This window comes from Typopeltis vanoorti, chromosome 14, assembly GCF_054136105.1.
Source record: "Typopeltis vanoorti isolate ZY-2024b chromosome 14, IOZ_Tvanoo_1.0, whole genome shotgun sequence".
NCBI classification, from domain to species: domain Eukaryota; kingdom Metazoa; phylum Arthropoda; class Arachnida; order Uropygi; family Thelyphonidae; genus Typopeltis; species Typopeltis vanoorti.
Genome location: NC_143562.1, coordinates 36,679,934 through 36,695,379, shown reverse-complemented (window position 1 = coordinate 36,695,379; position 15,446 = coordinate 36,679,934). Strand labels below are relative to the sequence as shown.

General features: G+C 36.5%; 1 protein-coding gene across 1 annotated transcript in view; it reads left to right on the top strand.

The window, feature by feature from the left end:
* The window catches only part of SamDC (S-adenosylmethionine decarboxylase), a 144,052-nt gene that overhangs the window by 69,595 nt on the left and 59,011 nt on the right, over positions 1-15,446 (top strand). The window contains exon 3 of the mRNA XM_090403402.1: positions 3,271-3,397. Within this exon, the coding sequence (XP_090259528.1) occupies positions 3,271-3,397 (127 nt within the window). The remainder of the gene's footprint in view (positions 1-3,270; positions 3,398-15,446) is intronic.

Below are 15,446 nucleotides of genomic sequence, written 5' to 3'. Positions count from 1 at the left end.
CCTTCCCTCAGTGAGACATGGCAGAGACGGTTCAGTATCGCGCTCGAGGGCGCGGCACTGCACTGCCCAGCACAGTCTAAAGCACCGTGGGTATCCAGCGTTAATTTGTGCCTTTTTAAAAGGCGAAACACTAATCTGGTGTTTTGTTTTTTAATATCAGTGGCAAAACTGGGGGACACAGATAAAAGCAGTAGCATCATTTTGAATGCTCTGTGGGCTGCTACTGATTCAGCATACTGGTGGCAGCTTTTAAAAAAAAAATTTTCTATTGCTATATTGTGTTTACATGCAGGCTTTATCACCTAGGAGAATGCTTTTTAAAAAATTGGCATTGTGTGTGTTTTTTATAGCTTGTAAATTAACTAGACCTTATTTAAACACTTCTTTGCTGATGCTCCCATTATGTTATTAGCAGTCAATAAATGTTTCTTGTTTTATGTGAGTTAACTTATATTTAATTGTGTAGTAAAAACTTTTATTGCTTGTAGTTAAAGTAACATATTCTTAGAGCTGCGTGGTTGGAACATGAGTGTTTTGTGAGTTTTTAATGCAACCCTACCATTCTTCTAGGTATAAAAAGCCTGCTTTATTTAAATGTACATTGAGTAAGAAAAAAAAAAATGTGCTATCCCCACAGTTTGAAGCCAGTACTATCATTTGACTAGAATTTTCTGAAATTTAAGAGAACTTATAACCCTCCAATACTGATTGCATTTTTATTGGAATTTCAATGTTTTGATAGTTATTTTAGATTAGAAAGATTACTTGTTAGTGTAAAGAACTCATTTTCATTATGAAAGTTGGTAACCAAAGAATTTAAGTGCTGCATATTGTGATTTTTATTTTGTAATTGTTTATTTAGATTGAACTGTTTTTATAGTATGTTCATTAAAATCAGATATGCAGCATTTTAATAAAACTGAGTATGATAATTAGGTCTTCTCAGTTTATGAGTAAGAATTTGTAATATTTCAACTTTTAGCTTTCAATTGAATTATTTAAACTTGAAATGTAAATTTTAAAATATTACCTTATCAGTATTTTATTTTCAAACTAATAATAAAAAAAAAGAGGAAGATTATGGAACTTCTATGAAACAGCTTTGATATTGGCTCTTTTTTTTAGCATTCCTCTTCAACATGTCACTTTAAAAATGGGTTTTACAAAAAAAAAAAAAAAAATCTGGATTCTTTAACCACCACATCTAGTGAACATAACTGGTGGATTTATGGGATTATGCAAAGAGACAGTCAAGAGTCTCACCAATAATGGTAGGCTAAATGCTGAATACAATTGCAGCTGGATAATGTATTGCTTCTGCATGCACTATAGTCTGCTTATGAGCTGACAATGAACTGTAAATAATTTGAAGAAGGCACTCATATTTCCCAACCTGATTGGCTAAGTAGTTAATGTACATACTCTGCAACCAACAGATTGAAGGTTTAAATACTGCTATGATCATTGATATTAGTCTTTTTCTTCTTGTGGGAGATGAATTTCATTGCCTGGGATGAGACCATCTGCTACTTATTAGAGGCCTTTAATGTGTGTGAAAGAGTTCCATGATTGGTCTAGTAGGGATTATGTGAAAATGTTAACTAAAAATACAAAAATAAGTATTAACATGGTACTAACATATTAGTTTACTACCTTTCATGGTGGAATCACATAAAAAGTATACCCTACTAATCTTGTTGGTTAAAAAGGCTTTTATGGTAAACATTGAGCATTTTTTGCATTCAATTGGTCCATTTTCCTTAAACACGCTACCGGCCAGGACGTATATACGTCCACATTACCATGGATGTGAAGTGCATATTAAAATTGTAATACCATTAATATCACATTGAAATTTATGATGGATACGAAGCTTTTGAGGATGCTTATTTGATCTTTAATGGCCGGTAAGGTGGTTAAAGCTGCTACCAATCAGTAAATTTGTTTACAGGTTATAATAAATTTAGTTTAATCCTTTATCCAAGTGTGTGCAAACAAAGTTTGTGCCTGAAAGTATCTTCAGGACTGGGGTAAAGTGGTACAACACCTGGTGTTGTACCACTTTACCCCAGTCCTGAAGATACTTTCAGGCGCAAACTTTGTTTGCACACACACTTGGATAAAGGATTAAACTAAATTTATTATAGTCTGACCAAGTGAAAAATAAACTTTCAACATCTTTGTTTACAAGTTAGTGATTGTTTTTTAGATCATCCTTAATTTTAGAGTACTTTGATCAGATCTAGTATACAGAGCACATTATTCAATTCATTGCTGCTGTTGCATGGTACATGGGGAGAACATATTCAAATATGAAAAGCATGCTAATAAAATATTTCAGGTGTTGCATGTTAGCTTGCTACATATAAAATATTTCATTTTATTGAAGTCAGAAATATTTTAGAGTGGCTTCAGATGGGTATGAATTTCAGTACCTAAATTTTGCCTTTCTTGAATATGCATAATTTGCTTTGTATTATTATTTAAAATCCAATATTGCTGATATAAAAAGTTTTTTTCTTCTTTTGATTGGAGATAGGCCATTGTTTTAACATTATATAAATTTAAACTTGCAAGGATTTTAAACTTTAATTTGTTTGTAAGCAGTATTAGAACATCTGAATATTGTCTTTTGCAGAGCCTTAGCTCCATATGAGATCAAATTTTTTTTTTTATTTCCATGTGATATTTTGAAGGTTTGTATGCTATTGAGCCAATTGCATTTGCTATTTCATATAATTTTATGAGCTTGATACATAAATCATTATATTCATATAATCTATAATATAATACTACTTTAAAAAATTAAATGTATCTTTTAAATACAGAAGTACTCCATGTGTCACAAATTGAATATGCATTTATATATTATGTGTTATAATTAATCTTGTTTTATAATGCTTTGTAATTACAGAAGATTGTTTTCTAAAGTAATGTTTTGCATCATATTTCAATAAATATTTAATTTTCATTTCCTTGGTCATTATTATATTGTATGTAGTGTAATTTCATGTATATTCATTTCCCTTTTTTTTGTTATGTTGACTGAGAATACCTAAAATCATATTCAAGAAATGAATGCATTATTAGTCTTGGAGGAGTTGGTGTGAAAAATTATAAAACAAAAAAAAAATTAGCTGGTGCTGGCACGTAGAGTTGTGTGGGGCTGTTACTTGGATAACTAAGTGCAGTCTTTGCACTGACCCTACGGCGTTCAGCCTGGTATATTTATATTTCTGAGGTTCTCTAATCTATAGTTTATTTTTTCAGCGAGAGCAGCATGTTTATTTCCAAAAATCGCTTCATTTTAAAGACATGTGGGTCTACAACTTTGCTTCGTGCAGTAAAGCCCCTGCTGTACATTATAAGAGAGTTCTCAGGATTTGATGCTGTTTTGGTAAGCCTCAGTGAATCTTAAATGTTTCGGTAAAGTTAAATTGTAAAATATTACTACTCATATAAAAGGAATTCATTTTTACTTAACTAGAATAATAATTCTTCTGTTGTCTCAATTTCCTCAAAATTCTCATATCTCTGTTCTTTGATCAACTAATTTTCAATCCAATATATAAGTTAAACTTTTATATATATATATATATACACATGTATGTTACTAGTTTAGTATTTTGGGTAGTTTCTTGTTCTGTATAAATTTGTTCACCTTGTTCCTCCACCATACCATACCATCTTTGCTTACTCTATTTCATATTTTTTTCTCATTTTGATTAAAATTCATGCTAGAATAGCTAAATATTTTAATTGTTTTAGTTTCTCAGTGAGAATATAGTTGATGATTTATATGTTCCTGTTTATTTTTATACTAAAATTTTGTTATTCAATTTAGTTAATCCTTTAGATGTGCATTGGTTTTATTTAGAGATATACTTTATCTGCATAAAATAATTTTTAATATCATTTTGATTTTATACCACTTCATAATATGTGATTCATATACAGATGATGAGTGCAGAAATTGCACATCCTTGTCTTATGCCTGTTGTACCAAACTGTTTTCTTGTACATCCGTCAATTCTAACTGCTGATTTACAAATCAAATATAGATTATGTATTGTTTGATATAATGTCCCGTTTACACTGTAATTGTATCTTTCTCTTGGCACCTTGTCTAAATTATCATGCTTTTCCTAGACCTACAAAACTTAGATCATTGTTATATTCCCAGGATTTCTCAATGATTTGTTTTTAAAGTGATTGCCAAGATCTATCATTTCATGATAGATCTTGACAATGTTGATTTTGGTCTGAAACTAGCTTGCACCTTTCATTCTTTCATAGTTTTCCTGAGCCTCTTTTCAAGTATACGGAGTGCTCTGTAATGAAATTCTGTTATTCTCACATTGTCATTTCCTTATGACTGATATGCAGGACTTGCAGAATGATTTGAATAGGCTAGAATTGTGTGTGTGTGTGTGTGTGAAAATGGCTGTTTAATGTTAGCAAATGTAAAGTTATACATGTTGGTGTAATGAGATGTAATATGATGTATATTTTGGGATTATGCTGGAAAAGCTGATCAGGATAGGGATCTTGGAGTTGTATTAGATAAGAAATTGAAGTTCAAGGACCATATATAACAAAGATTGCAAATACAATTTGGAGGATAATTATAATACTGAAATGAGCCTTGATATGTAAGTCGTTGCCTCTTAATAAGGCCTTGATATGGACCTCACTTGGATTTTAGTGCATAGGTCTTCCACCTTTTGGTAGTGGAAAGAATACAAAGAAGTGTTAACAATATCAGGATTATGGAATACAGATTATGAAGATTGAGAATTTGTGGACTAGCCAACAGGAAAACGAGGAATGATATGATAGAAGTTTAACTCTCAGAGTCATATAGGATACCACTAGATGGAATTTTTCATTTTATGGAGGGCGAGGAGAAGATATCCACAGAAGTTGACAATGAATGAATGTAGTGAAGAAGGGGGGGTGAGAGCTAGGTTTTTCTTTCAGAGCGTGCGTACATGTGTGGATGATTGGAATGGATTGCCTTTTGAAGGTTGAGTTTTGTGCTTAGAAGAGCAGCCACCATACTGCAATCTATTGAGACTCGTCCTCTGACGGGGAAGGTCTCTTTTTAGGGACCTTTTTTATCAGAACACTTCCGTGTATATATCCCAAGCAAGCAGCATTGGGTTTCTAAAGAATCGCATGCTAAAATTGATTTGATTCTAATATTGAAGTAAATTAGAAGGGATATGGAAGTTTCCACATAGGAATAGGGGGAATTTAGCTATTAGATGTAAGCTAGTTTGTAAGTGAGCTTAAGGAAAGGAACTTGCAATCAAGTGGGGAAAGAAGGATTTAACTCTGAGTTATTCAGAGAAAGTTCTAGTACCTGGCCCAGGCCGGTGCTTGTCCTGACATTAGCGACAGCACGAATAACACAGGTCTGTAGACTTAATAATAGTGGCAAGTATGGCTATTAGTCATACTGTGGTAATTGCACAAACTGAACAACTTTAGGTTCATGTACCACGGGTAATTAAGGACGCCTTTAGGTCCTTAATGCGAGACAGGGACACATTGCCAAGAGAGTCTGAACTGATTTTATAATAGGTGAAGTTGGGGTGATGAACCTCAAGGTTGATGCAATTGTATACTATAAGAGACGAAGAGAGTGTGAGTGGTGAAACTCAAGGTTGATGCAATTGTATACTATAAGAGAGTGTGAGTGGTGAAACTCAAGGTTGATGCAATTGTATACTATAAGAGAGTGCGAGTGGTGAAACTCAAGGTTGATGCAATTGTATACTATAAGAGAGTGCGAGTGGTGAAACTCAAGGTTGATGCAATTGTATACTATAAGAGAGTGCGAGTGGTGAAACTCAAGGTTGATGCAATTGTATACTATAAGAGAGTGCGAGTGGTGAAACTCAAGGTTGATGCAATTGTATACTATAAGAGAGTGCGAGTGGTGAAACTCAAGGTTGATGCAATTGTATACTATAAGAGAGTGCGAGTGGTGAAACTCAAGGTTGATGCAATTGTATACTATAAGAGAGTGCGAGTGGTGAAACTCAAGGTTGATGCAATTGTATACTATAAGAGAGTGTGAGTGGTGAAACTCAAGGTTGATGCAATTGTATACTATAAGAGAGTGTGAGAGGCGTAATAATTGAGAGTTTAACGAAGTTGTACCAGCCGGGTGCGAACATAAAGGACGTCAGCGAATCTATTCGACTGCAAAAACAGAAGGTGAAAGAGATGATAATCGTGGCAGGGATGAATGATTTGAAAGAGGACAAAATGGAAATGATAGAGGATGTGAGGGAGTTGTTTGAGGTAGCAAAAGAGAAGAGTGAGAGAGTTAGGATGGTGAGTATCTTACCGCGGTATGACAGCAAAGTGTTTAGAAGGAGGGCCATAATTGCCATTGACTTTATGCATGGAGAGTGGTGTGGAATTTGTGGAATGAGTTCGATGGGCGAAAGGACTTATATAAGATGGATGGGTTACATTTGAATGGAGTTGGTGTACGGAGACTTGAAAGAGTGTTGATGAATGATGTGGAAGTGGATGTACAGACTCAGGGAAACTAGATATATTAAGAGGTGGGGGAGTAGGTATGCAGACTTTAGGGGGGCAGTTAAGTGTATGAATGAGTATATTATGCCCGAGCGAGTACGACGGACAACAAATCAGAATGGGATAGTTAGTATAAGGCATCAAAGTAGGGATGGGACAAATGGGCTTCTGCGATTCATGTACACTAATGCCAGGAGTATTAGGAACAAGAAGGAAGAGTTTTTGGCCATGGTTGGCACTTCCAGACCACAGGGTGTCGGTATTAGTGAAACATGGCTGACAGAAGATGATAAAGCTAGTGGGATTGAATGCGACGGGTATAGCCTGTTCAGGAGTGACAGGGTGAATAAAAAGGGGAGAGGAGTGTTATTGATGATAGCTGATGAGTTACACCCAAGGAGTATAGAAGTTGAACTGCAGGATGGGGAAAAAAGCACATTTGAGGCTGTTTGGTGTGAGATAGAATCTAGCAGAACAAAATATACAATTGGGTGCTGCTATAGACCGGGTGATGGAGTGGATGGTGGGGATAGTATGCATAAGCAAATAGAAGAAATGAGTGGAAGGAGGGTAATTATTATGGGTGATTTCAATTATGGTAACATTGACTGGAAAGAGGAGAGCGCACATGGGAGGAAGGAATTGGATTTTATGCGGTTATTAAGGGACAACTATCTACGGCAACATGTATTGGAAAATACCAGGGGGCAGAGAGTGCTTGACCTAGTAATTGCAACTGAGAATGTGGCTGTAACGAACATGACCATGTTGCCACCAATTGGTGAGAGTGACCATAAGGTCATGACTTGGGAGGTGGCTAAAGGAGTCGAATTTACAATTAAGACAGGGTACATGTGGAATTACCGGGCTGGTAAGTATGACAAGCTTAGGTGTGTGTGCTTGGCTCAATGGCATGGCATGTAAAACTGCAAGGGCCGGATGTTGATAGTGCATGGGAGGTGGTTAAGAACCGTTTGCAGGAGGCAATGGTTGATTGTATACCAAGAGTCCGAATAATAAATCAAGTAGGGGTTAAATGGATGAATAACACTATTAAGCTTGAGCTGCAAAAAAAGAAACAATTGTGGAGGGAATTTAAGGAGAAGGATGACCATCAGGCGCAGGAACAGTATAAAGCTCAGGCCAGGATGGTAACAAGGGTGGTAAGAAAAGCAAAAGCAGATTACGAAAGGAAATTGGCCACGCAGGCTAAAGAGAATCCCAAACAGTTTTTTCAATATGTTGCAAGTAAAAGGAAAAATGCTCATGGTAGAATGATCTTAAAAAATGCTGAGGGTAGGGAAGTAACCGAATCAGTCGATATTGTGGAATTACTGAGCGAGCACTTTGCAGGAGTATATCATCCAGGTGGTGGTGGTGACTTTGCAGGAATGGAAGAACCAACAGCTTATACTGGAATTGTGATGAATGAAGTAGAGGTAACTAATCTATTACAGAACCCCAATGTCAATACATCTGTGGGATTGGATGGTATACCAGCTCGTGTCGTACGTGAAGCGGCCAAAGAATTGTTAGTGCCCTTGACCATTTTGTTTAATTTGAGCCTCAGGACTGGGTCAGTCCCAAGGGGGTGGAAAGAGGGGAAAATAGTTCCACTGCACAAAGGTGTTTCCAAGACCGCTGTTGTAAATTACCGACCAATTAGCATATCAGGAATCATTGTCAAGGTCTTAGAGAAATTAGTCTAGAAAAGAATACAGGATTGGATAGATGAAAATGGGATTATGTATGGGGGACAACATGGTTTTGTGAAGGGTAGATCATGTCTCAGTAACTTGCTCACGTTTTATAACACAGTGACAGCTGAACTGGATAGGGGTAATGGGTTTACAGTGATACTACTGGACCTTGCCAAGGCCTTTGACAGGATACCACATGGAATTCTAATCAGTAAATTGCAGCATATGGGAATGGACATAGGGTTGGTGAGATGGATAGGAGGGTGGTTGACGGAGAGATATCAGAGAGTGGTTTACTCAGGAGTAGAGTCCACAAGACGGCCTGTGACTAGTGGTGTGCCACAAGGATCTGTTCTTGGACCACTGCTGTTTAATTTGTTCATAAATGATATAGGAAAGGATCTGAGAGGAACAGTTCATTTGTTTGCGGATGATGCGAAGTTGGGTAGGGCAATAGTGAATGCAGATGACGTCAAAATTTTGCAGGATGATTTGGATAGATTGGAGGTCTGGGCTAAGGAGAATGGATGTCAATTTAATGTGGCAAAATGTAAGGTTATGCATTTTGGGGTGAAAAGATTGGCGGCAGTTTACTGCATTGGTGGAACCGTGCTCCAGGAAATTGATGAGGCACGAGATTTAGGAGTGTTGGTGGATAAGGAATTGAAATTTAGGGGACACATTGCAAAAGTGGCCAAATCAGCTCATCAAATCACTTGGTTGCTGAAGAATACGTTGACAAGCAGAGACAAGCAGGTTATTGTTCCTCTGTATCGAGCCTTGATAAGACCCCATATCGACTACTCTGCTCAGATTTGGTCACCTAGGTTTCTTCTTGATGGGGAGGAGGTGGAGAGGATCCAGAGGCGAGTGACCAAGATGATAGCAGGTCTGTGGAATGAACCGTATGAGAACAGGTTGAGGATTTGTGGGTTGCAAAAATTGGTTGATAGGCGGAGGAGGGGAGATATGATTGAGACATTCAAATTACTGTAGGGTTTCTATAAAATTAATTCAGAAGATATTTTTGAGAACAGGGCTGGTTGTGGGAGGACTAGGGGACATCCATGGAAACTGGGCAAAAGTGTGGTTAGTAAAGGTGTTAGAGCTGGGTTCTTTACTTTTAGAGTAGTGAATGAGTGGAATGCGCTCCCTGAGTCTGTGGTGGATGCTGTGACAGTGAATGAGTTTAAGGCGAGGTATGATAGATACTGTATGAATGTCGAATAGTTGTGATGAATATGATTTGGGGCCTCCCTCGATGAGTCTGACTCCCTGGAGTTGCCCGTAATAATAGTAATAATAAGAGAAGAAGAGAGTGTGAGTGGTGAAACTCGAGGGTGATGCAATAGTAATAATAAGAGAAGAAGAGAGTGTGAGTGGTGAAACTCAAGGGTGATGCAATTGTATACTATAAGAGACGAAGAGAGTGCGAGTGGTGGAACTCAAGGGTGATGCAATTGTATACTATAAGAGAGTCTAACCTGATGATAAAGATTACAGGTTAGTTTTACCTTACTGATGACTGGTCGTTGCGATAGTAATCCTGCTCAGTACGAGAGGAACTGCAGGTTCGGACACTTGGTACACGTGCTTAGTCGAGTGACCAGTGGTGCGAAGCTACCATCCGTGGGATTATGACTGAATGCTTCTAAGTCAGAATCCCGTCTAGCCACTGCAACGATACTGTTCGTGCCTTGTGCGTTAAAAGGCAGCGCTAGCCGGAGTTGCTTTTGTACCGCCACGGTGCGATCGCTCTGGTGGTGAGGCCACTAGAACGGAAGCATCAAGGCAGCTGTTGAGACTATGTGGCAGCTGCTTCTTATGCCGCACCATTCAGATGTGATGTGTGGGCACCAAATTGTCTGCAGACAACCTAGGTACTGGTCTGAGTGTCGTGCTTAGAAGAGCAGCCACCTTGATGCTTCCATTCTAGTGGCCTCATCACCAGAGCAATCGCACCGTGATGGTGCAAAAGCAACTCTGGCTAGCACTGCCTTTTTAATGCATGAGGCACGAACAGTATCGTTGCAGTGGCTAGACGGGATTCTGACTTAGAGGCGTTCAGTCACAACCTTGAGTTTCACTACTCTCACTCTCTTCGTCTCTTATAGTATACAATTGCAACAACCTTTGAGTTTCACTCTCTCTTCATCTCTTATAGTATACAATTGCATCAACCTTGAGGTACGTCACCCCAACTTCACCTATTATAAAATCAGTTCAGTGTCTCTTGGCAATGTGTCCCTGTCTCGCATTAACGACCTAAAGGCATCCTTAATTACCTGTGGTACATGAACCTAAAGTTGTTCAGTTTATGCAATTACCACAGTATGACTAATAGCCATACTTGCCACTATTATTAAGCCTACAGACCTGTGTTATTCGTGCTGTCGCTAATGTCAGGACAAGCACTGGCCTGGGCCAGGCCACTAGAACTTTCTCTGAATAACTCTGGGTTAAATCCTTCTTTCCCCACTTGATTGCTAGTTCCTTTCCTTAGGTAGTGTGAATGAATTCAAGAAAAAGTATAAATTAAAGCTGCAAAGTTATATTTTTGATATTATCCTTATTTATCCAAGTGTAAGCAAACAAAGTTTATGCTTGAAATAATTTCAGGACTAGGCAACTTGTATATAGAGGCTAATGACTTCACATCACTTGTCTTAATATCCCATAATGTAAAATCCTTACAGACACATATAATGCTGTGCATTATGAATGGGGTCACTACGCAGACCAGTTTCAACCTTTATTAAGGTCTCATCAGTGGGAGTCAGACTCACCACTTCTGGGTCTGGCTCCCACTGATGGGAGCCAGAATGAAGGTCGAAACTAGTCTGGGTAGTGACCCTTTCCATAATGCAAAGGCATTATACATCTCTATAAAAGATGTGCTTTGCATTATGGGATACTATGACAAGTGATGTGAAGTCATTAGCCTATATATAAAAGTTATCCGGTCCTGAAATTACTTCTGGTGCAAACTGTGTTTGCTTGCACTTGGATAAAGGATAAATCAAAGAGTATAATTTCTTGGTATCTTTAATTTATAATATAACCAAGTGGAAAAACTTTCAACAAGAAAAAGTATGATAGCTGGTGTGGTGATATGTGGCCTTCCTGGAGGCATTTCTTAATGTCACATTTATCATATTCTTTTTACTGTACTCTTTCTCTATTTTAAGATCTTTTTTTTCAATAGTCTCTAGAATACTCGACCATGTTTCTTATATTTATCTTTTTGTATTTTTGCCAAAGTATGAATTTTGTTTAGCTACTTTTGTGCTTTTACAGCTGCTTTCATACATTTTTCTCTGTACTTGTTCAGAACACATACAAATTTACTTGCCAGGAACTTTCAATATCCTTTTTTTTTTTTTTCATGACTGCTGCTTTAACTCTGAGGCAGTTTATTTTTATTTTTCTATCCTTGCAGACAACTTCAAATGCTTCCGTGGTTGTGATGAATGTTTTTACTTCAATTTGTAAGTCTCCAAAGTTTGATTCTTGTCTTCAAACTTGTTCATTTTTTCTTGAATAATATTTCAATGTTTGAGTCTACAGTTCACCTTTTGAAAGTAGCTCAACTTTGATTCTTTTTAAACTTTTGTACTCATTTTTCATTACGATATTCAATTTTATCCTGCTCAAAACTAGTTATACCTTTATTTCAATTCCCTTGTATACTCTTGTCTTGAACTAGCATTGAAGATATTTTTATGAACAATAACATAGTCTGAGACTATTTCTTGCCTTCGCTCATTGTCAGTTTGCATACATTGTATGCTGGAACTTAGTAATGACCAGTCCATAGGTTTTTATCATTATCAGCTTTGCACTTTTCTCATTTAATAGAACCTTAAGTGGATTCATAGTCACAAATCAGTCATTTTACAGGTATGCATTTTGATCTTTGCTTACATCATTGATGTTGCCTGCCATTCAAGAGCAATCCTCTTATTTAGTGTTGAATAATATAGGTACTATATTAAAGAGCCAAGAGGCTATTTTTTTGCGGCAGCGTAAATTAAGTTAAGGGGATAATAAATCCCTCATTATTTTAAAACCGGATACAAAACTCTGAGATCGAAATCTAAGAGTTTCATGCTGTGATAATAAATCCCTCATTATTTTAAAACCAGATACGAAACTCGGTGATAGAAATCTATTGAAATCTAAGAGTTTCATGCGCTTGGACTTGCCAATAGTTCTTCGGTATGAAACTCTTAGATTTCGATCTCAGAGTTTCGTATCCGGTTTTAAAATAATGAGGGATTTATTATCCCCTTAACTTAATAGGTACTATATCCTGGTCCTTTCCTTTATCTCACCTGTTTTTCTTATGTTTTAGTAATACCTGATACTTCTCCACCCTGTGTTCCACTTCTTTTCCATCAGTGACTCACTCTTATACTGGCCAATCTTAATTCTGTTAATGGTGATTTAGAACTTGCTGTTGGCTCTGCTCTGCTCTGGTTTCTGATGAAAATGGTGGGAGCCTTGTGTAACTGAGCAAAGGTCCAAGCTGGTATGAAATTCCTTCATGTTGTACACTCATTTTGCATTTTGGTGTAAGCCAATATGTGTACAAAATGGTGAGCAAAAAATTGGTCCCTCCACATTCGTTTCTTGATTTTCTAGTTTATATTTTTTAACTTCTTTACTGTTTCTTTTTGTTATAATTTTGACTATCTGGGTAGAACCCTATAATAAAATGCACCATGAAAAAGTGAGATTGGACATTAGGTCAGGAGTCCTAGTTGGCTCTTCACATTCCTTATGACTGTGGAGATCTCCCGGTTATCTCGCTTTGACTTGTAAGGATTTTTTTACTTTAATAAAAAGATTTTATTTACATAAGTACAAAAATACATTTTTGCATTTTTTTTTTTTTTAAATTTATTTTGTGCATGATCTGATCCAGAAACTTTTGTAGAGACCAGACTTTCGTAATGACATCAAAAGCAAAAGGATACAGGATTTGTACCTGCATCCTTTTGGTTGGAGAGTTGATACTAATCCCTCAGCTAGCTAGGTGTTCTATAACAAGTCCATAGAAAACCAAGGCAAACCACACATCCCAGCACTCCTGTCTTTCACTTTATATATATTAGGTGAAGTCTTTCAATAGTTCAGATGTCAACAAATTTTCTAGTCTAGGGCAGTAGCATCCCCCCCCCTCAGTTGTACACAAAATTCGCATTCCAGTATTAATGCACATTTATATTGTGTATGCTAGTGGTCATTCTCACCTGATATGAGGGAAAGAAATCCTATTTTAGTCCATTTTCAAAAAAAAAAAAATCGTCCATTTGCCTTATCATACTATTGCATCTACCTTATCCTTCTGAAACAAGGGGGGGGGGGTTATAGTAAGTTTTTTTTTGCATGTTAGAATATAATTCATAAATTATATTGACAAATTCTTGCTTTTCTCTACCCAAGCATATGCAAGCAAATTGTGTGCAAAGAATATTAACCTTAAATACTGTTTTGCACTATCCATGTTGTCACCATCATCAAATTCCTGATATGTACCCTCAAAGGGTGTACAGGATGTGATAGTATTACATGGAAAACGTGCATCATTACTAACTTCCTATCTATAATTTTCCTTCAAATCAATCTGTTACCTGTCAAGACTCCAACATTATCAGATCTTATATTTGTCTTCTAAGGTGCTTTTTACTGTATCATTCCACCTATATCTTGGTCTTCCTCTGGATCTTTTTCATGCCAACCTGGCAGAGAACACTTGTTCTGCTAATCTTTCCTCTCCCATTCTGTTTAAGTGACCATACCACCTGAGATTAGCTCTACCAATGCATTCCTAAATGCTAAAAATGGCAAGTTCTTTCCTAATCTAATTTTCAATGTGATACTGCTATTGATGCCATCTGTTCACTCCACTAATCTTTCTCATATCAGCAGTCTCCAGTCTTTGATCAAGTGTTTTATTTCTAACCCAGTTCTTAGATCCATAAGTTAAAATTGGTTTGAACACGGTCTTGTATACAGCTAATTTAGTGTTTATTCATGTCATAATAGTTTTAATCACTAAATCACAGGTCAAAGTCAATGTATTGAAACACAGGGGATGCTCCTTAGCAAAATAAGCATGCTATGTTGTATTCATTTGAAATCGGAAGAGATACATGAAAGATCTTCAGCAATTGTTTTTGCATATGGGTAGTACATCAAAAAACCTTTAAAAATCTTGCACTATGCTGAATAGGTCATTTCTTGTGCGCACGCACACACACACTTCTGCATTTTTCTCATACATTTTCTTCCTTATGCACTTCTGTAAGTTTATTCGTAGGTGCTCTCCACAGGACTGTCCATTTTCCCACTTTCTTTTAAGAATATTAAAAACAAGAGTAACCGTTTGTCAATCTATAATTCAGCTACAAACTTATCTAAATTTTTTCATCCTCCTCTTTTGTTCCATCTGTTTCTGTTCTTTGGAACAGCTTTTGTAACTTGCTTCTCATTCTTCTTTCAGTGGAACAGTTTACTTGCACTGTTTTCCTCAGTTAACACTTCTATACTTTGACCTAATTGTTCAAGTCGCAACACTTTGTTCTTAACCACTTACTTACAAATGCCACCTTTTGTTGTAAAGTTTTGTGACTTGTGTGTGGTTTTAAAAACAGCAACAAAATAAAAAAATTGACACCTTAGATTGTGTGACTGCATTCTGGACAGGATTACTGCAGGATAAATATTGTAGAATTATGGGATTAGTATAAATTTCAGAAGTTTTTTTTTTTCCCCACAAGAGCAAATGCATTATTCCTCTCTTAAATAAGTATATTGATGGTAATGCCCTGGTCAAATCTTAAGATTACTGGATTTGGTAATTATTAAGCACATTACTATGGTCTGATTTTATGGTTTGTTTAGAAAAAAATAATAAAAGAAACATTTATAAAGATATTAGAGTTGCTCAAACAGCAGTTAAGGCAACACATTATAGACAGTTGCAGTTATTCTAAGTAATCACTTTAGACATAATGGATGATAACTTTGGAGCTTATTATTGATAACTGGTAATTAGTTTACGGAATTAACAACACATATAAAGTATATTAATTAAAGGTAACTTTAATGAATAACTTCTATATTTCGGCAATGTCACATTGCCATCTTTGGGAACATAAAGATATGGTATGTGCACTCAGGAAC